Source organism: Ascaphus truei, chromosome 3 (assembly GCF_040206685.1).
Source record: "Ascaphus truei isolate aAscTru1 chromosome 3, aAscTru1.hap1, whole genome shotgun sequence".
NCBI classification, from domain to species: Eukaryota; Metazoa; Chordata; class Amphibia; order Anura; family Ascaphidae; genus Ascaphus; species Ascaphus truei.
The window spans coordinates 138034598-138061685 of NC_134485.1; the positions used below are offsets into that span (position 1 = coordinate 138034598).

Here is a 27088-nt window from a genome sequence, read left to right on the forward strand (position 1 = left end):
ACGGTGATGGAGGGGTGATGTTTTGGTCTTGTTTTGCAGCCACAGGATCTGGGAACCTTGCAGTCATTGAGTCGACCATGAACTCCTCTGTATACCAGAGTATTCTAGAGTCAAATGTGAGGCCATCTGTCCGACAACTAAAGTTTGGCTGAAATTGGGTCATGCAAAAGGACACTGATCCCAAGCACACCAGCAAATCTACAACAGAATGGCTGGGGGAAAAAAAGAATCAAGGTGTTGCAAAGGCCCAGTCAAATTCCAGACTCCACCCGATTGAAATGCTGTGGCTGGACCTTAAGAGAGCTGTGCATAAACAAATGCCCACAAACCTCAATGAACTGAAGCAACGTTGTAAAGAAGAGTGGGCCAAAATTCCTCCACAACGATGTAAGAGACTGATAGTCATACAGAAAACGATTACTTCAAGTTATTGCTGCTAAAGGTGGTTCTACAAGCTATTGAATCATAAGGTATACTTAATTTTTCACACATGGCTTCTCCATTTTGGCTTTATTTTTGTTAAATAAATCATGACACGGTGTAATATGTCATGTGTTTTTGTTCATCTGAGGTTGTATTTACCTCATTTTAAAACCTGCTAAGGAACAGATCATTATTATGTCCTGATATGTAAAACCATAGATTTAAAAGATGGTGTACTTTCTTTTTCACAAATATATATATATTCCCAAATCTCACTGATTTTAGCTCTTGAAAGTCAACATTTCTGCTGTATTCCACCCACAATTACAAAGTTGATATAAGACTAATATTATGCTTCCCCTTCATTGTAAGAGCAGACACAGGTGTGATGTTTCCCCAGCATTCTTTCAGTAATGTAGGGTTTTTCCAAGCCTCTCTATAGTCTGCTGTGTGTAGTTTCCCTAATGCTTCCCCTTTGATTATGCGAGGCTTCCACTTGCATCTGTAACATCGTCCGACCATTGATCGCAATTTCAGCTGGTAATTAATTATTGTTCATGTTTGAAAGAGCACAACCTGTACCAAACTATGTACCCTGCTGGTTGAGGGAAAAATGTGTAGGGAATAGTGGGGAAAAGAAAATCTGAAAGACTTTGAAGATCCAACGGATGAGCGCAGCCTCTATTGTGGGAACTAGGGAATAGTGGAGCATTGACAAAACTGCCTGAATACACTATTTTGTTTATATATTCAGGCTATATCAGTGGATTCTGAAACCTCCCTAATCCCTCCTCTTATACTTTCCAATTAAGATTTGGTTTATATTACTCGTGGTAAGATTGACATTTATATTACTCACCCCTTTATTAAGGGAAAACTAGGATTCTTATATCCTCCTTTTTTCTAAAACCTGAGAAATACATGATACAGTACATCAAAGATGAATTGGACTTTATTTCAAGTTTCACTCTGAAGCACTGATGTGGGTTGCTATCCACTTTGTTTCTACTTTCCAATTAAGACTGAATGGAAATGATGTATGATAATACATCATGAGCAGCAACAAAAATCAATGACTGGCTGATCGTAGAGACGCTTGTGAAAACGCCATGTGTTCCCAGTTGATACACAGCGGACTGCGAAAACGCAGGGAGTCTTTCATGGTTACCAAAAGAAAGCTGGAAGAAAGCACACCTGCACATACAGTATGCGTGAAAGACTGCTCTGAGGATTGAGGGGAAACATCATCTAAGGCTTACATTAACTTGTTAAATGTGTTTGGAATAATGTCATCTCGTATTCATATGATCATTGTAGCATACCAACCTAGATGTGATTTTAAAATTGTTACCATGATCACACTTGTGTTTTATATCTCACATTGTTTGACTACTTCCCATCGGATTTAACTGGAGGGCCCACCAAGAAAAAAAGCTGCACATACCGTAGGGCCTTTTCTAATAGCTCTGAAGTATTACAAACTCCTTCTAAAGTGCCCTATAGAAGCAGATTGGCATGCTTTGCTAGTCTGTAAGCCTTTCTTGCATGTACAAACTGTACAAAAAATTGCATTTTACAACCGGTTTCATTCCGACTGCAAATCCGTGTGGAATAATAAAACTCGCATTTTTTGCTAACTAGATGAATTCTAGTACTGTAGTTCTAAAAAATGCAAAAGGCCTCTTCAAACAACTCACATTTTCTTTTTCGCCACCTCAAGGAGGCGAGATAGGAATTGGGAGTTTCCTCCAGAGCCTGAAATAGGGCTTTTGTGTGCTGGAGGAGGAAGTGGAGTGCGATAAATATATTTAAATGTCACACCTTCTAAAATACTTGAAAAGGATTTTGGTATTAGAACCACAATATTTGGGACCCACAACCTCTGGTACTCAGGGCAGGAGCTCTGGCATTGACCTGAAACAGATGCTGGGACATTACATTGTCACAGCATATTTGAGCTCTACTACTCACACCTGTGGTCCCCTCCCCTAGCTAAAAGTAGATTTTCCAGCATATAGTTTACTTCAATGTGAGAGTGGGTCTGACACCAATACCCTATAATTTTTTTAGGAGGTGTAACATTTACATTTACATCAGCATATCTCCCAAAGTAAATAAGGTGTTTTCCTCTTTCAGCATAGGCATCTCTCCCTAATAAATTTGGAGGTAAGTTTGAGATGACATATATAAAACTGGAGATGCTACAAAACTGGTGCCCCTCCTCCAGCTTCAAAAGCAAGCACAATCCGGGTGAATTGAATGTTGTCACTTTTTATAGGTGTGGTTTAAGTGATGCGATTTGCAAAAGAGAATACAGGTTTTTTTTCACCCATTTCATTCTCTGACTTCTGAACATGCCAAACTGCCTGGACCTACTTTGGAGCTACTAGAATAGGCCCCATACTGTACTGTAGGTCTTTTTTTTTTTCTAGAAAAGTGTTTTTTCACTGAGATTACTGGATTAACTAATATAACCTCCTCAATTGTGATGTATGTTTAGGTAGGGTATTTAATTTACAGATTGTGTATCCCTTTCACTATTTCATTTACTTTTAAATGCTTTTAATCACTTGTAACATTCCCACAGACTTAGAATTGTAAACACGTTTTACTGGTTGAGCTAGCGCCCTGTCTATATATTCATAAATTATAATAATTTGTCAGCTAATTAATTGATGCAGCTTTGTTCTTGAAGTAAACGAAACCTTAGATGGTCTGGATTATAGTCTTATTCAATATTATTTTAAAATGCATCATAGCAATTTCTTTGGATAAAACCCCAACCATAACATGCCGCTTTAAAGGTGCTGTTTCACTTATTCAACAAATATAATCATTGTGTAAGTACAATCATTAGTTAAAGCAAAATGTTCACTTTTTTTTTTTTTAAATGATACAGTATGTCTTTTCAACAACCTTGAACTGTAGATGTGACCTTGTTTCAGATGTTAGAGAATCATGTTTTCATCCACTCTGCTAGATCAAAGGGACTCAGCAGATGAAGAACTGTTCTTATGGAAGTGTCAGAGCATGTCCTGCTCAATGCACACAGGGATATCTTGCAAAAGGGGGAGCTAAATTATGTAAAATCACTCACCAGTTTCATGTATTGTAAGGATGTTTGATGACTAAAATAGCTTTTAGACCTCTTATTTTTTTTTAACGGTATTAATCACTGAAATTTTTTTAACTAATTTTTCTATATTAGACTGTACATTTAAATGCAGTTTGCCCCTGTATAGGACTATATATTAATATACTCTTCCATGCTGGAAAGGATCTACACCTTTTTTATCTCCTTTCAGTGCTTGAGGGTCTGCAACACCTGCAGATAACTCCACCAATGAAAGGAGTAAGACAATGTCATGTTTAATGTGATAGACTCCTATTCACTACAGTAGAAAACCAACCATCAGTAACTGGGTTTCTAACAAATATTTCATTTAGCTTGAAAAAACTATTTTTTTTTATCTTCAATTCGACAAATGTTTACAAAAAATATCGACTATTTTTGCAGAAAATGTGAACACTTGCTTGTGAATAAATGCAATAATCACGACAGATCCGAACTTGCGCAAATAATTCACCCATCTCTTCTCACCGTTCACAATGCAGCTTTACCTGTGAATGTGTGGGTTTTTTTAACCACCAGAAGCTGAGTGACATTTTAGAGATGGGAGCTTAAAAACCAGAGACCTGAACAAAACATGCTGCCTGTGGCTGTGTGACTCAATAATTTTATATTGGGTGGAAGGAGCAGTAACTTATAGAGGGGAAGAGACTAGTGCCGCCTTCCCTCACCTCCATTCTGAACAGTAAACTGTGGCAAGGCCAAAGGCATAGCTTGTGTCTTGTCCTATACAGCTGTGCTAGCACAACACAGAGTAGGCAATTCAGGTCAATCACTGAGGACAGCTCCCGGGAGCTCGTTCGTTAATGTGTGCCAACGTTCAATTTTCTTGTCTTTGTTTTTCAGGCAATCGAACCAGTGTTTAAGACGCTCTCCTTTTGCATTGATTCCCAAAACAACTCCACCTTTAGAAAGGAAAATAAAAGGCATTTTATTTGGTTTTGGCATTATGAAATGTCATGAAGAAGAGAGAGAGGTATAGATAGAAAGACAGATATGTAGATATATGATATATTGATTATACATATATGATAAAGATAGAGGACAGTACTGCTTGATACTGTCTAGTGATTATGCCTAGTCATTCAGTAAAACTGTAAGCCACAGGCACATACTAGAGATGGGTGAATGTTTCAAAATTTGACCCACAAAATATTTTGCCAATTTTTTATTAATATTCTCTCTCCTCCCACTCCCTGTCCCTGCCCCCCTCCACCCCGGCAATCCAATATTTCAGAGTCTGGTGGTGAATCAAAAGTTTAGGACAACATTGTGAATAGCGTCCACAGGTGGAATTACACAAAGGTTTAAAGACTTTTCTAATTTAGGCTTAGGCGAATCAATTTTTTTTTTTTATCAATCCACAAATATTGACACTTGCGAATAAATGCCATATTCAAAGCAAATTCGCTTGTTGGCAAATTATTCGCCCATCTCTAATACATACTACAGTAAATTTGTTAACACAACAAATTATGATGTGTTTTAACTCGTACATATTGTAAGTTATTAAACATTTAACAATAATGGTCTGTATAGAATTCCATAATTCTGCAAAAGCAGAAAAAATTCATCTGCGGAAAACTCAGTGGATACAGTATGTACCTCAGCAACACACCATTTTCTTTCTCAACTGTTTCAGCACTTCAGTCGTATTTTGAACCATAATCGTCTCTTTTTTTTTTTTTTTTTTTTTAAGCTAGGCTTTTATTTCCCATGTTAAAAAACGTCTTTGTGTTTCTATGTAATGTGATATTATATTGTATAATAAAAAGTTTGTGAATATTGATGCATCATTAAAACATGATTGTGAAAAATTAAGTCAAGCACACCAAAAATAAGGAGAAGTCAAAAGGCAACAAAAAAGTCATTTAATGTCTTAAACAAGTCATGGTAGCATCCAACGTTTCCGTGCAAAAAGGCAACTTCATTTTTGATGAAAGAGATCCAAGGCATGTATTAGAGAGCTGTCAATGGGGTCGCTCAAATGTACAAAGCAGTATATCTCTCCCTCAAGGGGTTCTAGTAAATTGGCTAATCAATCTATATACTAACATGACCGATATTTAGGGTCCAAGTATATATACCACTTTTTAGCTATTGGGATCTCTCCAATAGTGACTCTTTGAGTCTTTTCTTAGCCAACTGCATCTTCAGAGGGACTAAGTGAGCCCAGAGGCACATAAGTTCAGCAATTTATTAACAGGCTATATATTCAAGTCACCTCACTAACCATGTCAGGACTGAACTAAATAAGCTGTTCTAACACAATACCTATACCTCCTTAATCTATAGGTTATCATCAATATCGACAATAACTGTACACACCTGTACACTAGCAGGTATAATTACTGCCTCTGTAGATCGCCTTGTTTGGTCTATTTTGATACACCACTTATTTTAATCTACTAACTGAATAAAGATTATTTGTAATTATTCTCACATACATATTTGGATTAATGAGTGCTATTTTGAACTGAGCTTTGAACTCTTTAAGAAAGAGAAAGCAGGCAGCGCACTGCCAAAAAAGCAGGAGGAGGCACACGGGTTAAAAAAAGAAAAACCTTTTATTTCATAAAGGAATCAAACAAAAAAAGCCCCCAGATGTCTCCAACAGCACCACACCTACGCTTTTCGGGCCATGTGCCCTTTATCAAGCTGTATCAACTTTCAACTCTTTGGTACATTTGTAGAAAAAACAGACCTTCTGTGGCACTGTGGTATGAAGAAACTTGCACTCCTATGTGCAAAAATTGCAATATATGTCAGAAAAACATGCAAATTACTTCACAATCGGCAGAGCAGCTATTATATTGAGTGCAAGGAGCGCTATTTTTATGTTTGTTATATTGTGGTGTACATTTGTACATTTTTAAAAAAAAATTTTTTATTCAGATTATCATTTTTCCATTTGGAATATTAAATTGCTTCAGCCAGCTATTGTTATTTGGGTAATACACTATGGAAGTATTTTCCATGTTTTTGTCTCCTTTTCTTTGAGGTACAAAGTCTTCTGAGTATTGAATATCATCGGTAGTGACTTATATTGCAATCTTTGCACATAGGAGTGCAAGTTTCTTCATACCACAGCACCACAGGTGGTCTGTTTTTCTACAGTACTATTACTGGTTGAGATTACCAGTGGAACTATTTTGGGCAGCTTTGTGGACTTGTGTTTACAGGACTTTATGTTTCATGTTATATTACAATTCATATTTATTCCCATTACGACACCAGCGCTAGTTTATGCACTAATATTTCACTTTTCTTTGGTACATTTGTTGACACATTTCTCAGCCCAGCACCTTATCTACTCTCCTTTTATTACTAGGTATTATTTAGCTGAGCAGGGGATTTTCTCATTCTTTCCTTCCCTCCCCATCCTTTCTCGCAGTATATATATCAATGGGGTCGATCCACAGAACTTTATTAATTCTGGGCTACTAAAGGGATTTTACCTAAATAGGTAATGTCCGTTTGTTTTCCTTAGTTTTAATGGTATCCACAAAGCTAATGATATGCAAAAATAACGTCCGTTCAGCGTTACGTTGGCTGTATTAAAGAGGGTTTCTGTTGCGCAGAGCAGACACGTTAGCCAATACACTGAACATGTGCATTGGCAAAACTATAACATCAATTCCAATTAATGCACATGCATTAAAGACACGTTACGCATGTGCATTACCAAAACCTGTAGGAATAAAAGTTTTGTTCACTACTTCAGTCTCTTGGCAATTATTGTTAAAAAATGTAGATACTGTTGCGGCCCCTTTTATCCTCCTACATCCCCGAAAAAATTTGGGGATGTTTTCCGTTTTTCAGCCGCATTCACCTGACAGCGCTAATGGCGCTAAACATTGAAAGCGCCCGCAGCGCCCAAAACGGCCAAAAACATGCCGCATCTGCCCGCGATTTAAAAAATCGCGGGGAAACGGCCGCAGGAGGCTAAAGGCGGCCGCCACTGTACATTATTGTACACCCATACTTAAGATAGTCAAGATTACTGTATATACTCTATTAGATGAGACAGACATATCCTACATTCACTTTAAACACTAAAAACCATACTATTGTTTATTACATGAATTTCATGACACATTATCAGATTAATCTCTTGATGTGTTTCAGACATTTATATGAGCCATAGTATATATCTTTATATACAGTATGACACGCAACTTCTTGTAATGAAAGGATTACATTGTACTGAGTATACAATTATAGCCATGTGTAAAATTGGTGTACATATCTTTCCTGATCACCCTGGCAGTGGGCACCTTTGGGTTAATCCCTCCTCACTCTAGGTAGGACAGGAAATTGACTTTTGCAGGTAGGCCATAAAGGCCCCTCCCTCTACCTGCACCTTAGTCTTTTTCCTATCCTCACAGCAAGGAGTATGATTTTTTGTTTTCTAAGCGACTCATCTAACTGCACTTTGTGCAGCGATCCAGGGACCTCAACCTCTCTGCCCTGAAGCTCCGATCGACGCGCCCATGAGGGTGGCAAGATGGAGACCCCCAGGAGTCGGGGGAACCCCCAGGAACCCGGTAAACGCGTGGGGGGGGGAGCATCTACGAGCCGTGTAAGGCTTAGACTGACGGCACTAGTGTTTGAAAACGCTGCGGTAGAAGGAACCCCCAGGAACCCGGTACACGCATGGGGGGTAGCAGCCGCAGCTGCGAGCCGTGTAAGGCCATAGCAACTACATCGGCAGCAAGGGCAATGCGTGTCTGGATTGCCAACATAGAGGAGGCACTAGACAATGGTGTAAAAAAGTTCTATCTTAAAGGCGCTGTCTGAGTAAAATGGGTGATAGACTACATAGCGGAGGCTTCTTTGGATGCGGTCAGATTAGCAGCTAAATCTATGGCCTTAGCTGTATCAGCAAGAAGGGCATTATGGCTCAGACAATGGATGGCGGACGCAGCGTCAAAGAATAGTTTATGCGGATTACCGTTTGAAGGAGAATTCCTGTTTGGCAACAAGCTGGATGCTATAATAACGAAAGCATCAGGAGGTAAGAGTAGTTTTTTGCCCCAGGAAAACAGGAACAGAAGATTCGGTTTCCATCAGTCTAATAGAAATCAGTACAAGGAGGCAAAAACATATATACCTGGCAAATCGTTTTCAAGGCAAACAGCATGGAGAGGCGGTCAGAACCGGCTTTTTCGAGGCACCAGAGGAAGAGGATCATTTGCCAAGAACAAATTCACATGAAGGTCAAAGGGCCCAGCAGTTGCCAGTGGGAGGAAGACTGACGCAGTTTTTTGCAACATGGGCCCAAACAATACAGGACAAATGGGTATTGGAAACCATTCGTCGGGGGTACAGCATAGAGTTCAAAGAAATGCCAAGAAGAAATATATGCCTAACAACAAGTGTACAGTCCAAGGCAAAAAGAAGGCAAATGAATTCAGTTTTTAAAAAGTTACTACAAGCAGAAGTAATAACGAAGGTACCTCAGGAAGACAGAGGAGGTGGAATTTATTCCAGAATATTTCTAGTACAAAAGCCTTCAGGAGATTGCAGAGCAATCCTAGACCTAAGAATGGTAAATTCATTCTTGAAAATAAGAAAATTCAAGATGGTATCTTTGAACCTGATCATTCAAGAGGTACAACCAGGAGACTGGATGGTATCGATAGACTTAAGGGACGCTTATCTACATGTGCCCGTATCAAGGGGACACCAAAGATTCCTAAGGTTCGCAGTGAACCAACATAATTTTCAGTACACAGCACTGCCATTCGGTCTGGCGACCTCTCCAAGGACATTTGCAAAAGTTCTAGCCCCATTAGTGGCAGAAATGAGAAAAAGAGGGGTAGAAATATACCCATACCTGGACGACATCTTGGTAAAGTCAAGAAGTCGGGAGAAACTAGAACAAGACCAGGAGATGGTCATAACCTTTCTGGAACAACACGGTTGGTTAATAAACAGACGAGTCACCTAGTACCCACTCAACTGCTAAAGTTTTTGGGGGTGGAATTCAACACGGCAAAAGAGGTGACGTTGCCAGACATAAGGAGGCAAGACATAGCACTGCAAGCGAGGAAGCTCAGGAAAGCAACCAGAACTTCAGCAGAAGAATGCATGAAGCTTCTAGGGAAATTCGCTTCAACACTAAGCGTCATAAAATGGGCAGCGCTAAATATGACAAAAAGAAAAGAGGCTGGGGCGCTCCCTTGTTTTTTTAGGCTTGTGATGCTACCTAAGTTGAAATGTGTAACCAAATGAAGGGTAGTGTATACTTGCCCTTGTTGTTTTCTGCAGCTGGACCTGTAGAGAAGATAAAGCCCGGAATCTTCTTATAGTTGCAGTGGAGATGGAGGGTTGGTCAGCGCACGGGATTTCACTCAAAAGATGAAATGAGAAGATAAGGAACACGTAATCAGTGTTTAGGTAGCCAAACAGTATACATTGATAAAAGTTGTCTCATAAAATATAAAATAAAAATTCTTAAAAAAGTTCTTAAAAATCTTAAATAAAATTCTGTGGTAAATTGATCAATTTGTGAGCAGATCTAAGATTGGGGGTAAGTGGAATAAAAAGGGGTTGGTGTGAGCGGGTGATTAGCAGGCTTTTGTATAGCCTGCTGTCTGTCAGAAGTTTGAATGGGATAGTTGTGCTGGTTTGCAGAATCTAATAGGCAGTCTTTCTTTATCAGAGTGCTGCCAGAAGCAATGGATAGCTTCCTCACCCTCCCAGTGGAGGCAGTATGCAAGTGGCTTATCTCCCGGGTGCCCAAATTAGAAGAAAAAGGGCCGAACACGGTGAGTAAGCAAAATAGGATTTATTAAGTGCAAAAACAGCAAAAAACAAGATAACACTCACGATACAGCTTAGGCAACAGCCCAGCATCAGCCCGATCGTCCGGTCCTGCTCCTCTCACCAGTGTGCCTCCCGTGATCGCGTCCGACGGCGGGACCGGAAGAGGAGGGCTTACCGGATGTCAGCAGGCTGGCTGGGTCCTTCAGTCAATGGGCTCCGGCAGGGAACTACGCGTTTCGCAGTGATGCTTCGTCAGGTTCCTGCCGGATGCCCTGTGTCTTCTCTTCTTATAGGCCTGATACCTAATTGATTGTTTGATTGCAATCAATTAGTGCTGGTATAATTGCATGATGTAAATTAATATAAAATGTTATAAAAACAACCTTTATTCATTATTGGGTGTTGGAATTGTCGTCCATTGATTGTAAGAGGTGATAAAAAGTGGCATAAATGTAGAAGCATGATCCGGTTGCGCTTTAAACAATAGTAATAATATGTTAAGCAGTTAATCATGCACACATGGAATCAATTCTGCAGAGTAGGTCTCTCGGATCTTAATTACTTCTCATGTGGTATAGACAGTCTAGTGATTGGGGGTAATAAACACACATCTTTAAACAGTCCTTTTAAAATGAATGCAGTTGCAAAAAAACATTACAAATACATTGTATTTCAACCATTGAACAAATCCCAGAATGGCCTTCAATTTAGAATGTATACATGACTCTACCATTACGTATAACAGCTAAAGTGCTGGTTTAAAGATGAATAGATTGTTTAAAAGTTGTTGGATGGTTTAAAAATGTTAGAAAAAGGGCTATATAGATAAAAAAGACTATATGGATAAGAAAGACTATATTGATAAAAAATCCATAGAAATAGCTGTTAGAATTCATGTGTGGCAGCTTTGTCGAATCACATGTGTCTTTCATATTCCGAATTAATAGAAATATGCTGGACTGCCCAGATAATAGAATGTAGTATGTAGCATAGTATTAGGGGTTTTGACTCCCCCTTGTGGTGGGTTTTAAAAATGTGTATGAATAGTAGCAGTATTTTAATGATGTATAGTTTTATATTAAAGTTGCGATTTGGTGATATTCTAAAATTCATTTCAAGTGTGGTTGTATGTGGTGCATCGGGGATTTCACAGTGGTAATCACTCTATAGCTGTGTGTTAAGTTCGTTGTGCTAAACAGAATCAGATATGCTCCATATGCTCGTTGATACAATGGGAGGTATGTGAACATAAATACAAGTATTGATAGATCCTCAACTTGCGGCGGTACTCGTATAAAAGAGAGGAGGGGGAGAGAGGAAAGAAAAAAAAGGAAAAGGAAGAGAAAATGGAGTAAAAAAAGGAGTAAAAAAAGAAGAAGAAAGGAATAGAAAAGGGAGTAGAAAAGGGAGTGGAAAAAGAAAAAGAAGAAGAAAACATGATTAGTAAACCTTAAAAAATACTTTATTCTAAAAAAGCCCCAATGTCTATGTCAATGTTAAGTCCTAGGGGTGCTAGCGTCCTTAGTTTATAGATCCATAGAGTCTCCTTTCTGGCTAATTTGGTGAGTCTATCACCCCCTCGCCAAAGGGGGGGAATTTGTTCTATGGCTCTATAGGTCAGGCCCGAGGGATCTCCCTGATGCTGTAGTGAAAAATGTTTGGACACGCTGTGGGTCATTACCTGTCATCGGATGTTCCCAATATGCTCTAGTATACGGACCTTTAGAGGTCGGCTGGTACGGCCGACATACTGCAGTCCACAAAGGGCAGCTCAGTAGATAGACTACGTAGTCGCTTTTGCAATTAATGAAGTGTGCAGTTTTGAATTTTTCACCTGTCACATGTGATGAAAATTTGATCTTGTCGTTGGAGCCCTGTTTACATGATTTGCAGGTGCTGCACTTGAAAAAACCTTTGGCTGTCGATAGCCAATTCTTTTCCTTTTTGGTGTTGTCTGTTTTAAAGAGACTGGGTGCTAGCTTGGTTTTTATATTGTCTGCCCTTTTGAAAATGACCCTAGGTCTTTCTGGGAGGTAATTTTTAAGAGTGTCATCTCCTAGTAGAAGGTGCCAGTGTTTATTTAGGATTTGTTGTATTTTGTCTGAATCCTGGCTGTACTGAGTAAGAAATGGAGCGTTAAAATCATCTCTTGGTTGTTTCTGGGTTGTTTTAAGAATATCTGTTCTTTGAAGAAGGCCTGTCTTTTTAATGGATTCATCTAATGTGTTTTTGTTGAACCCTTTGGTTACAAACCGATTTTTCAGGATACCCGCTTGCTCTTTAAAGGTGTTACTGTCGCTGCAATTCCGCCTAATTCGGCGGAATTGACCTGGGGGTATGTTGGATAGCCACTTTCTGTGGTGGCAGCTTGTGCGCAGTAGGTAATTGTTGCAGTCTACCTTTTTGAAAAATGTTTTGGTTTTGAAAGTGTTATTCTCGACATAGATGGTGAGATCTAAAAAGTCTACTGAGACTTGGTTTGTACATGCCGTAAATTTTAAATTTATCTCATTGTCATTAATGTATTCCAGAAATCGTTTTAGATCGACCTCGCTTCCTTTCCAGATGAAGAAGATATCGTCAATATATCTTCGCCATAGTGCCAGATCTGCGCTGAATTATTCGTGTGTGGACCAAATTTTGTCCTGTTCCCAGACGTCCATAAAAAGATTGGCGTAGCTAGGTGCAAATTTTGTACCCATTGCAGTGCCACATTTTTGTAGGAAATACTTCCCATCAAAGTTAAAAAGGTTATGTTTTAAAATAAAGTTAATACTCTCTAAAATAAAGGATTTTTGTTCTGTATGCATGTTTGGGTCATTGCTAAGTGTCCTATCTATGGCTGAAATGCCATCCTCGTGATTGATGGATGTGTATAGTGATGTTACATCACATGTACATAGTGTAAAATCTGGGCTCCATGTTGTTTGTTCTATCAGATTGATAGTTTGTGTTGTGTCTCTCAGGTATGATTTCATCCCCACGACATAGGGTTGTAGGGAAATGTCTATGTATTCTGATAGTCTTGAGGTGAGAGAGCCTATACCCGAGATGATCGGTCTACCTGGTGGCGCTATCAGACTTTTGTGTATTTTGGGAAGGAAGTAGAAAATTGGCATAACGGGGAATTTAACATTCAGGTATTCGTATTCTTTTGAGTTTATGACCCCTATTTCTTTACCCTTATCTATGTGGTTTAGGTACTCTGTGCAGAAGTTTTTGTGGGGATTTGTTTTTAAACTCTCATATGTTGTAGCATCTGAGAGGATCCTGTCTGCTTCTTTTCTGTAGTTAGTGGTATCCATGATGACTACGCCCCCCCCCCCCCTTTGTCTGCTTGTTTTATGGTTATTGACTTATCGTCCTCTAGTTGTTTGAGCGCAGTCTTCTCTTTAAGGGTTAGGTTGTGTTTTATTTTACTTCTATTGTTCTGAGTTAGTTTGTTGAAGTCTTCCTGTATTTTCTGGTGGAGTCTCTATGTTATGGCTTTTAGCCCAGCTGGGATAGAATTTAGATTTTTCTTTTAGGGATGTGTGTTTGAAAGTGTCTTCTTCTATTATCGGAGGTGTGCTGTTTGTGATTTCCCTACTTTGTGCATCTTTGGATAGGAAGAATTTTTTCAGTGTGAGTTGTTGTATAAATTTATGTGCATCTATATATAGATTGAAACCGCTTGCTACAGCCGCTGGTGCAAAGTTGAGGCCCTTTTTGATGAGACTACACTCTTCGGCATTTAAACTCTTTTTGCTTAGGTTGAATATGTTGCTAGTTTCTATTGTGTTGTTTGTCTTTTTCTGCTGATTTCTTCCTCCCCGTTTTCCTCGTGTGGTCTTTTTCTGGCCCTTGTGTTTGGGGAGTCTTGTTCTCTCTGTCCTTCTAGAAGTAGATATCTGTTCTGTGTTGTTAGGGGGGGGGCTTTCTTCACTGGGGCCTTCTCTAAAAAAGGCCCTGGATGTCTTGAGTGTGTGGGTGGTGACCTTTGATCTCTCCTCGGGCTACGTTCCCTTTCGTATCTATTTTCTCTCTGTTCTATGGGAGATCTTGCTCTGTGGTTTTCTAAGGGTGATCTAGCCCTGTGATTGTAGTCGTAGTAGTCGCTGTGTTTCGTGGTGTGTGATTTATGTTTCCAAAAGAGTTTAAATGCCGAAGAGTGTAGTCTCATCAAAAAGGGCCTCAACTTTGCACCAGCGGCTGTAGCAAGCGGTTTCAATCTATATATAGACGCACATAAATTTATACGACAACTCACACTGAAAAATTCTTCCTATTCAAAGATGCACAAAGTAGGGAAATCACAAACAACAGCACACCTCCGATAATAGAAGAAGACACTTTCAAACACACATCCCTAAAAGAAAAATCTAAATTCTATCCCAGCTGGGCTAAAAGCCATAACATAGAGACGTTCCACCAGAAAATACAGGAAGACTTCGACAAACTAACTCAGAACAATAGAAGTAAAATAAAACACAACCTAACCCTTAAAGAGAAGACTGCGCTCAAACAACTAGAGGACGATAAGTCAATAACCATAAAACAAGCAGACAAAGGGGGGGGCGTAGTCATCATGGATACCACTAACTACAGAAAAGAAGCAGACAGGATCCTCTCAGATGCTACAACATATGAGAGTTTAAAAACAAATCCCCACAAAAACTTCTGCACAGAGTACCTAAACCACATAGATAAGGGTAAAGAAATAGGGGTCATAAACTCAAAAGAATACGAATACCTGAATGTTAAATTCCCCGTTATGCCAATTTTCTACTTCCTTCCCAAAATACACAAAAGTCTGATAGCGCCACCAGGTAGACCGATCATCTCGGGTATAGGCTCTCTCACCTAAAGACTATCAGAATACATAGACATTTCCCTACAACCCTATGTCGTGGGGATGAAATCATACCTGAGAGACACAACACAAACTATCAATCTGATAGAACAAACAACATGGAGCCCAGATTTTACACTATGTACATGTGATGTAACATCACTATACACATCCATCAATCACGAGGATGGCATTTCAGCCATAGATAGGACACTTAGCAATGACCCAAACATGCATACAGAACAAAAATCCTTTATTTTAGAGAGTATTAACTTTATTTTAAAACATAACCTTTTAAACTTTGATGGGAAGTATTTCCTACAAAAATGTGGCACTGCAATGGGTAAAAAATTTGCACCTAGCTATGCCAATCTTTTTATGGACGTCTGGGAACAGGACAAAATTTGGTCCACACACGAATAATTCAGCGCAGATCTGGCACTATGGCGAAGATATATTGACGATATCTTCTTCATCTGGAAAGGAAGCGAGGTCGATCTAAAACGATTTCTGGAATACATTAATGACAATGAGATAAATTTAAAATTTACGGCATGTACAAACCAAGTCTCAGTAGACTTTTTAGATCTCACCATCTATGTCGAGAATAACACTTTCAAAACCAAAACATTTTTCAAAAAGGTAGACTGCAACAATTACCTACTGCGCACAAGCTGCCACCACAGAAAGTGGCTATCCAACATACCCCCAGGTCAATTCCGCCGAATTAGGCGGAATTGCAGCGACAGTAACACCTTTAAAGAGCAAGCGGGTATCCTGAAAAATCGGTTTGTAACCAAAGGGTTCAACAAAAACACATTAGATGAATCCATTAAAAAGACAGGCCTTCTTCAAAGAACAGATATTCTTAAAACAACCCAGAAACAACCAAGAGATGATTTTAACGCTCCATTTCTTACTCAGTACAGCCAGGATTCAGACAAAATACAACAAATCCTAAATAAACACTGGCACCTTCTACTAGGAGATGACACTCTTAAAAATTACCTCCCAGAAAGACCTAGGGTCATTTTCAAAAGGGCAGACAATATAAAAACCAAGCTAGCACCCAGTCTCTTTAAAACAGACAACACCAAAAAGGAAAAGAATTGGCTATCGACAGCCAAAGGTTTTTTCAAGTGCAGCACCTGCAAATCATGTAAACAGGGCTCCAACGACAAGATCGAATTTTCATCACATGTGACAGGTGAAAAATTCAAAACTGCACACTTCATTAATTGCAAAAGCGACTACGTAGTCTATCTACTGAGCTGCCCCTGTGGACTGCAGTATGTCGGCCGTACCAGCCGACCTCTAAAGGTCCGTATACTAGAGCATATTGGGAACATCCGACGACAGGTAATGACCCACAGCGTGTCCAAACATTTTTCACTACAGCATCAGGGAGATCCCTCGGGCCTGACCTATAGAGCCATAGAACAAATTCCCCCCCTTTGGCGAGGGGGTGATAGACTCACCAAATTAGCCAGAAAGGAGACTCTATGGATCTATAAACTAAAGACGCTAGCACCCCTAGGACTTAACATTGACATAGACATTGGGGCGTTTTTAGAATAAAGTATTTTTTAAGGTTTACTAATCATGTTTTCTTCTTCTTTTTCTTTTTCCACTCCCTTTTCTACTCCCTTTTCTATTCCTTTCTTCTTCTTTTTTTACTCCTTTTTTTACTCCATTTTCTCTTCCTTTTCCTTTTTTTTCTTTCCTCTCTCCCCCTCCTCTCTTTTATACGAGTACCGCCGCAAGTTGAGGATCTATCAATACTTGTATTTATGTTCACATACCTCCCATTGTATCAACGAGCATATGGAGCATATCTGATTCTGTTTAGCACAACGAACTTAACACACAGCTATAGAGTGATTATCACTGTGACCATGGAATCAAATCCCGGATGCACCACATACAACCACACTTGAAATGAATTTTAGAATATCACCAAATCGCAACTTTAATATAAAACTATACATCATTAAAATACTACTACTATTCATACACATTTTTAAAGCCCACCACAAGGGGGAGTCAAAACCCCTAATACTATGCTACATACTACTGTACATTCTATTATCTGGGCAGTCCAGCATATTTCTATTAATTCGGAATATGAAAGACACATGTGATTCGACAAAGCTGCCACACATGAATTCTAACAGTTATTTCTATGGATTTTTTATCAATATAGTCTTTCTTATCCATATAGTCTTTTTTATCTATATAGCCCTTTTTCTAACATTTTTAAACCATCCAACAACTTTTAAACAATCTATTTATCTTTAAACCAGCACTTTAGCTGTTATATGTAATGGTAGAGTCATGTATACATTCTAAATTGAAGGCCATTCTGGGATTTGTTCAATGGTTGAAATACAATGTATTTTTAATGTTTTTTTGCAACTGCATTCATTTTAAAAGGACTGTTTAAAGATGTGTGTTTATTACCCCCAATCACTAGACTGTCTATACCACATGAGAAGTAATTAAGATCCGAGAGACCTACTCTGCAGAATTGATTCCATGTGTGCATGATTAACTGCTTAACATATTATTACTATTGTTTAAAGCGCAACCGGATCATGCTTCTACATTTATGCCAATTTTTATCACCTCTTACAATCAATGGACGACAAGTCCAACACCCAATAATGAATAAAGGTTGTTTTTATAACATTTTATATTAATTTACATCATGCAATTATACCAGCACTAATTGATTGCAATCAAACAATCAATTAGGTATCAGGCCTATAAGAAGAGAAGACACAGGGCATCCGGCAGGAACCTGACGAAGCATCACTGCGAAACGCGTAGTTCCCTTCCGGAGCCCATTGACTGAAGGACCCAGCCAGCCTGCTGACATCCGGTAAGCCCTCCTCTTCCGGTCCCGCCGTCGGACGCGATCACGGGAGGCACACTGGTGAGAGGAGCAGGACCGGACGATCGGGCTGATGCTGGGCTGTTGCCTAAGCTGTATCGTGAGTGTTATCTTGTTTTTTGCTGTTTTTGCACTTAATAAATCCTATTTTGCTTACTCACCGTGTTCGGCCCTTTTTCTTCTAATTTGGGCACCCGGGAGATAAGCCACTTGCATATTGCCTCCACTGGGAGGGTGAGGAAGCTATCCATTGCTTCTGGCAGCACTCTGATAAAGAAAGACTGCCTATTAGATTCTGCAAACCAGCACAACTATCCCATTCAAACTTCTGACAGATAGCAGGCTATACAAAAGCCTGCTAATCACCCGCTCACACCAACCCCTTTTTATTCCACTTACCCCCAATCTTAGATCTGCTCACAAATTGATCAATTTACCACAGAATTTTATTTAAGATTTTTAAGAACTTTTTTAAGAATTTTTATTTTATATTTTATGAGACAACTTTTATCAATGTATACTGTTTGGCTACCTAAACACTGATTACGTGTTCCTTATCTTCTCATTTCATCTTTTGAGCGAAATCCTGTGCGCTGACCAACCCTCCATCTCCAGCGCTAAATATGAGACCGTTACAATACAATTTTTTACACCAATGGAACGGGATCACAAGAATACAAGACAAAGAATCTTGTTACACCCACGCACAAAAAAAGCGTTAAAATGGTGGGAAGATACCCGAAATCCGGGGAAAGGACGGACACTATACTCAGTACAGTGGGAAAGTATCACAACAGATGCAAGCAACACAGGTTGGGGTGCCCAAATGGGAGAAGCACTGGTGCAAGGAACCTGGACAAACCAGGAACAACATCTTCCATCGAACCTGCTGGAACTAAAAGCAGTACAAAGGGCTCTGAAGCATTCCAAGACCAAATAAAAGATGGCAAGATAAAGATAAGGTCAGACAACCGATCGGTGGTAAAATATATAGCCAAACAAGGGGGAACCAGGAGCAGAAAACTGATAAATCTCACAGCAGAAATCCTCTCTTGGGCAGAGGGCCACTTATCAGAGATCACAGCTGTACACATCCCAGGACTGGAAAATGTCACAGAAGACTTTCTAAGTCGCAACATTATACACCCAGTAGAATGGGCACTAGACCCACAGGTGTTTCAAGGCCTGTTAGAGCGATGGGGTCAGCCAGACAGATCTCATGGCGACACACCAGAACCGCAAGGTAAAGAACTACTGTGCAAGGCTGTTTCATCCAAGCGCAAAAAGCACAGATGCTCTCAGCTTCAAATGGGATTTCAAGTTTGCATACCTGTTCCCCCCAATTCCCCTAATTCCGAAAACAATCAGGGAAGACCAAGCGGAAGTGATATTGGTAGCACCATTCTGGCCAAGAAGGCCTTGGTTCACACACTTGGTAAATATGGCAGTGGATATACCATGGCACATACCAGATCGCAAAGGACTTATGCGACAGGGGCCAATATGCCATCCGAACGCCAAACAATGGGCCTTGACGGCATGGCGATTGAGCGGGAAACATTGAGGTTGAAAGGTTGTTCAGACAAAACAATCCAGACCCTGTTACATGCAAGAAAAGGGTCCACATCAAAAGTGTACCATAGAATCTGGCTTTGTTTCCGGGATTGGTGCTCAAAAAGACAACATTTCCTCTCACCAAGAATTGTGTCAATAGTGGAGTTCTTGCAAAAAGGATTTGACAAAGGTCTCAGCCTCAGCTCTCTGAAAGTACAGGTGTCTGCACTATCAGCCTTATTGGAGAGAAATCTGGCAATGGAAAAATTAATCATCCGGTTCTTGCAAGCAGTTAAAAGACTAAGACCTCAAATTAAAAACAGAGTACCGACATGGGACCTGTCTCTAGTATTGGATGTATTTACGGCACCTCCTTTCGAACCTATACAAGAGATAGGTTTGAGATGGTTATCATGGAAGATGGCGTTCTTGATTGCAAGCACCTCAGCAAGGAGAGTGGGAGAACTACAGGCACTATCAGCTAAGGAACCATTCCTAGTCATGCATCAAGACAAAGCAGTTCTCAGACCAGTGCATCAATTCTTGCCAAAGGTTGTATCACAGTTCCATATGGATCAGGAAATCGTGATTCCATCATTCTGTCCAGATCCAAAGAACAAGAAAGAGGAGAGATTACACAAACTAGATGTTGTGAAATGCCTAAAGGTATACATAGAAAGGATGCGAGATGTGTGTAACGATGTGCGGAACACGCCCCCTGCGGCGTGTTCCTTCCTTACCTTTTAACTTCTGATCGCCGACCTCTAGCTGCGAGTCAAGATCTTGTGTCTTTAAGGATTCCGAAGCAAACAACGCCATCTTGCTTCCTGGCAAATCCTGCCCTCCTCCTCCTGACAGGAAGAAAGCCTCTCTCTGACTTTCTCATTGCTTACAGCTGCTGCTTCCTTTAAATAGCATTCAGTGGCTACCTGTCTGGGTTCCTGCATGTCCTACGATTGTATGCTGCTCCTGCCTGGACCTCCTTGGGATCTTTATTCATCTCCTGTGGATTCCGGAAGACTGGGACAGTCACTCAATAACTACTGAGGTTAGTTTACCGTCGGGTAGTGTAGGTACCTGCTTAGTAGGGTTCACCTTGACGTGGTAGCAGGCTTATAATTCCTTGGCCAATGGATTAGACTAAGAACACTTATGTTTATATTTAGTTTTGCTGCACCCTTGCTGTTTCTGTCACTATGCCTTTAAGAAGTCTGGACGTTCTCCAAGAAACAATCCTTCTCTGGATGTTACCTTGTGCTCTGGACTCCATGCCCATGTTCCATGTTCCTGGTTTCCGTTTCCAGACTCCCGTGCTGAAGCGTTGGCTTCCCACAACCCCCGCGTTGGTGCCTGAGAGAGTGCGCACTCCTGCTCTGCTGTCAGAGCATGCGCGCACATGCAGCTGGATCACTCGTGTCTCTGAGTAGGCTCCGCACCTCTGGACGTGTCACGCATTCTCATGCGCACGGCGAGGTCACGTGACTACGTGCGCCGATCCCAAGCTGCGCGGCAACTTACTCCCTTCGTATCCCCTGCAGCCTCCCCACCTCGCTACCGGGTCCTTCCCTTTCTCCCTGCGCTTGTGAGGAGAGCACAAGCGTGACAATGTGAGAAAATCGGACAGATTATTCATCATACCAGAAGGACTGAAGAAAGGTCAAGCAGCATCTAAGACAACAATTTCCCAATGGATAGTGTCTTGTATTAAAAAAGCTTATGAGAGCAAAGGACAAGATAAACCTTTGAACATTAAAGCTCATTCTACAAGGGCCATGTCTACGTCATGGGCATTTTAACGCCCAGGCTACACCAGGACAGATATGCAAAGCAGCGGTCTGGTCCTCGTTCCATACATTCTTGAAATACTACAGACTGGACATACAATCATCAGCTGATGCAAGCTTTGGGCGTGTAGTTCTACAATCTGTAGTGAAATAAAGTGTAAAGTGAATTAAAAAAGGTCAACTGATAACTGCATTGACTGGTGGTTTATTTCTTATGTATCCCTCCCTAATTTGTTACTGCTGGGGTATGTCCCAAAGGTGCCCACTGCCAGGGTGATCAGGAAAGAAGAAAATTTAAAACAACTTACCGTAATTTTCTTTTCCTGGAACCATGGCACTGGGCACATAGGCATTAGACATACATAGGGAGGGTAACTATGTGCCCACTGCCATGGTTCCAGGAAAAGAAAATTACGGTAAGTTGTTTTAAATTTTCTTCTTTCTCTTACTGTTAAAAGGGCAGGGTTGCCAGTAGTCATCATGGAGGTTTGCCCTCAATCCCTGTGATGTGTAAGATAGTAGCAAAGGAGTGACAGCATGTTCTGTGTCCACTGTTAGTGACACAGAGGTGGGTCTTTTCTGGAGCTTATATATTGCACAGCACTGCCAAAAGTTAGTGTGTATGAAGGAGATCTACAGGAGAGCTCAAGTGTCTGCAGCAGTTCAAGTCTGTCTGTCAGAGAGAGAGTCAAGTGCAAGTGACAAGCTGATCACACACTGTGTCCAGGGACCTGGCACAGCTGGTAGTCTCCCTTAGGGGAGAGGTAGAAGGACAACTTGATTAAAGAGTCAGGAGGAACCTTTTAATGGAGTGCAAGTACAAGATGTGCGACTACGTGTCGGCTGCTGTGATGGGCAGTCTGCCACAAGACATGCTAATAAAGATGCCCATGAAAAGACCCTTCTCATCTGTGAATGGAGTTATTCAGGGAGAAGGTGCACCCAGGGGTTCCCTTTCAGATACTCCTCCCTGCTATCATGGGGACCTGGAAGGGATGGAGGCGCTGTACCGACCGTGAGTAGAACTCAGCACACTACCTCAGACGCCTGTCATGGTGAAATCCCCACTACCATCCAGCGGGAGACTCAGGAGTCCTGTGAGCCAGCAGGTGCACCACACTACACATCCATGTAATTTGGGGATTTTCTCACATAGGGGTCAGGATCAGAAGGGCCCAGGGAAAACACAGTTACAGTTGGAGGCGCTGATGAGATACCTATCATCAGGACAGGCTTTTGCTAGGCACACTGGGAAACAGGAAAATGTATGCTGCCAGGACGTGCTGTGGATGGGACGGGACCTAGGGGTAGTCAGGAGTTGACGGTCATTCGCAAAGTACACCCTAGGGCCTTGAATGGAGTAAAGTGGGTTTGGAGTCAGGGCTATAGCTGTTCTAGTCACCTTGAGGCAGATAGTCGTAGGATGCCTTAGGGGACAGCCTGGTTAACGTGGGTCAGGAATTAACCCACGCTAGATGTAGCCAACAGTAGGTTGACACCCCAAGTACTGCATGGGAGAAGCCAGAGTACTCTATCCAGTAACCAGATCACTTACCACAGAGCACATACTGGAGGAAGGCAGATACAGCATACAGAGAGAGTGAGCCTAGCCTGAGGTAATGCAAACATGAGTAAGACACACAGGAGATACATGTAGGGTGCACTGGCATTCTTTATTTCATCGAAATGGCTGCTGCCCAGCAGAGAGGAGCACCATGTGCGATAGCAATAAACGAGAAAAGATGGTGACTGCAAGAAGTGAAGTTCCACGCGGTGCGGAGAGTCCAAGATGGCGGCTCGTGCCTGATGGAGAGCGCACGTGGTGTGTGTACCACTGGGGATCAAGCTACAAAAGGAACTTTTGTTAGTTTGCTATGGAGTGGCGCTAAAGCAGTGGCTGTGCCGTTTTTGTCCTGCCTAGGATTCCGGGGGGCTACCCTGGAGGAAAGTGTTGAGGACATTGCTATTATGTGTGGAAATAGTGGAGTATCTGATTGCCAGACGGTGATCACTAACCAAATATCTACCTTAGCTGCTAATGTGAATGGCCGTGTAATCAAAGATGGCAGTTCCCGCTTCCCTGGGAAACCGCGTGGGCCGTGTGAAGAAAATTTTGCAAACAGTGCAGTTGCAAGAAGTTGGCCGGGAGAGGCGCAAAAGAGAGAACCCCACCCTGCTGGGGGAAGTGGCGCAAAGCTGTGGCCACGCCCTCCTGGACTATGACAGGCTCAGAGCCAATTCTGAGTCATCAAGTGAACCTGTGGGACCCTCCCCTAATATCTACCAGGGGGAGGGGTCCTTGTATCTGCCAATTGAGAACAGAGTTGGCTGAGGGAGGAGCTGGATGTGCGAGGAGCTGGTGAACAGGAGAGACTACGGTGCCGAGTATCTCCCTTAATCAGTGCGACTAATAGTGCAATGGACATTACTGTACACCCCTACCTATTGCCAGGAGGCTTCCTGGTAGTGAAGGCAGGTGACAAAGAGACTTTGCGGTGCCTGTGCATGCAATGCAGGTTACCCGGCGGAGAAGCCAGCACCACTGCAAGATGTCCCCAATGTGGCATACATTATCTGTGGGCCGTGCAGCCCTTTGTGCCTGGGCACGCCGCGGTGGCGGGAGGAGAGACAGCCAAGCTGACGGCTGGAGCCTTGCCCAAAGTGAAAACCGAGAAGGTCGATCCCGGAGAATGGGGATCCCTGCTGATGATCGCTACTGAAAAGAAGGAAATTGGGGCCTGCAACCGCAGCGAGAACCGGAACCCCGCTGTCAGTCCCCTGCGGAGGTACCACTACCAGCATCGGAATCTGTCTCGTCGGACGACGAGCAGGGAAGCCCGACATAGGTGGTGATGCGCCTACCGGCGGGCCACTACAGCGGTGCTGAAAAAGAGCCAGCACTTGCCTGTGATGTAGCGGAGCTGAGTCTCGAGAGTCCGCGATCACCTTTGCTGATGTGACCGGAGTGGATGAGTCCCACGGCCGTGGCGACTCCCAGCACGGAAGGCGGAGAGGACCCCATCGCAAGCCAATGGAGCGGTGAGACACCTTCTTACCCTCCACAGGCTCTGATGGAGGTGACGGCGAAGGAAGGCCCAGCCAAGGCCAAAGCAGAGCTGCGGAACGAACCATCGCGTCCGGCGCCGGATGTCGTACTGGAGGAGGAAGTTCTGGTGGGGGACCCCACCCAAGACGGCGGCGCCTCGTACCGCGAGATCGATGACGTCACTTCCGGCGGACAAAGCGGAGCCGGCTGGAAGCAACAGACGCCGCCACGAACCCCATGCAGCGCCGGTTTGTCCGGCAAGGAGCGGAGCAAGTGCCGATCGGAGATGAGGAATCCTGGCAACCAGAAGACGGGTGAGCCTGACCTACCCAGTGGTGGTACCGGTTGGGGCATTGCCAAATTGCGAATCATAATGCCGCATCGCCAGCATACTTCCCCGTTTGCTCTGCCCTCACCCCATGGCACTGCCCCTGCCCCTGTCACGTCTTCCTCTGGGTCATTGTCTAGCCAAGGGTGGTCTGGGGAGTCAAGGGACACGTCTGAGGGCAGGACTGGGTCAACCATGGACTGGGGGGAATGTTTTACTTCCGATGAAGGATCGGAGAGGGAAATGATTTTGTGTGATAAGTCTTCCAGATTAAGTGCTGTTGATTTGTAATGCAAATGTGAGGGGTAGGCCTAAACGTATTGGGTTGGGTTCTAGATCCACGGGAACATCAGGTGTTTCTTCTGGGGGAGAACCGGAGGAAAGTGACATAGCTGTTTCAGTGAGGGAGCAGGCTGTAGAGAAGGAAACCAGATGGTGGGCTCCGATGTTTGATGGGTATGAGGCCTGGTTGGACCGTACTCGGTTCATACTGATCAGAGGGGATATAGTTGACCACTGGTGGGATGTGGGCAAATACACGTCTGAGGAACGCCTGGACGAATTAAGGAGGCGGTGGTATGAAATTCAAAGGGGCCTAGTTACTCCTAGGGGGTCCTCCATACTATATGATGTGATCGCTTCCGAAGAGCCATTGTCATGGGTACTGCCAGGCAAGGCAGGCAATAAAAAGTTAATTGATATCAGCAGGGCTGAGAGGGCCATAGTTGCACGATACAAACGGTCTCATGGTCTAGAATACCCTTATGTACCTGAACCTCTGATGCAGGAGATACTGCACCGACACACTTTATTCGAGCAAATACCCAGTATGTACCTGGCAGATACCTGGAATGCGCCGCTCCTCACCTCTGACAAGCCCCGTTGCGTTTGCCTTCCCAGCCTGGGTTCATGCCTGGCTGATGGGCGGCTGATCTGTTAAATGATAATGATTAGGATTTAATAGGCTGCAATGCTTCGCGTGTCTACCAGATGGCATAAATTCATGAATTGTAATGCAGTATATATATATATACTGTGCAGTATTGCAGCCAGCGGGAATAAAATGCTTCAATCCCTGCCTGAAAATACCTCAATGCACTCGGGCAGAAAACAGTCACAAACCTCAATACACCCGGGTATACCCGAATTCGTGGGACTAGCCGAGCTCGAATAAAGTGTGTCGCCAGTGTAGAGGCTAATAGGGATGCCTGGTTGAGAGAGTCCATAGAAGATTACATTAAATCCAAATCCGACCATACAGCACATAGGACCGAAGAAAGGATCTGTTGTCTCATGAGGGTATGGAGTGTTGGGCACAACATATATATGCACAAAATGGAATACATACCAGAGACTGTGAAGCCCAGATGTTACAGTATCTCAGTAGTAGATGTTAATGGGAGGGAGGTGATGAAACCTGACCCCAGGCATTACTATTGAAGCTAGAATTCTCCTAAGGAGTAGTGCATCAGTGCAGTCTTGCAGGTCAGGATGTATCTGTCAATATGTACAGTATGGAAAAATGCCTTCAAAATAATGTGTACTAATGTATATGGTTTATGTTTTGCAGTTGCCTCTGAAGGAAGGTTCCGCAAATTTAGATCCAAGCGAGGTCGTTTGGTTCCACCAGGGGGAGATTGTAGCCATGTGTAAAATTGGTGTACATATCTTTCTCTTACTGAGCAGTAACTCCTGTTAAAAGGGCAGGGTTGCCAGTAGTCATCATGGAGGTTTGCCCTCAATCCCTGTGATGTGTAAGATAGTAGCAAAGGAAGTGACAGCATGTTCTGTGTCCACTGTTGGTGACACAGAGGTGGGTCTTTTCTGGAGCTTATATATTGCACAGAACTACCAAAAGTCAGTGTGTATGAAGGAGATCTACAGGAGAGTTCAAGTGTCTGCAGCAGTTCAAGTCTGTCTGTCAGAGAGAGAGTCAAGTGCAAGTGACAAGCTGATCACACACTGTGTCCAGGGACCTGGCACAGCTGGTAGTCTCCCTTAGGGGAGAGGTGGAAGGACAACTTGATTAAAGAGTCAGGAGGAACCTTCCAATGGAGTGCAAGTACAAGATGTGCTGCTAAGTGTCGGCCGCTGTGATGGGCAGTCTGCCACAAGACATGCTAATAAAGATGCCCATGAAAAGACCCTTCTCGTCTGTGAATGGAGTTATTTAGGGAGAAGGTGCACCCAGGGGTTCCTTTCAGATACTCCTCCCTGCTATCGTGGGGACCTGGATGGGAAGGAGGCGCTGTACCGACCGTGAGTAGAACTCAGCACACTACCTCAGACGCCTGTCATGGTGAAATCCCCACTATCATCCAGCGGGAG

The 27088-nt window shown here is 42.4% G+C and overlaps 1 protein-coding gene across 2 annotated transcripts in view; it reads right to left on the reverse strand.

Annotated features, from left to right (window-relative positions):
- Positions 1–626: 626 nt before the first annotated feature.
- Positions 627–27088, reverse strand: part of DOC2B (double C2 domain beta) — a 1409852-nt gene continuing 1383390 nt past the window's right edge. For both annotated transcript variants that reach the window (XM_075589564.1, XM_075589563.1), the window contains one exon: positions 627–4458. In XM_075589564.1, coding sequence (XP_075445679.1) covers positions 4322–4458 — 137 coding nt within the window. In that variant the 3' untranslated portion in view covers positions 627–4321. The remainder of the gene's footprint in view (positions 4459–27088) is intronic.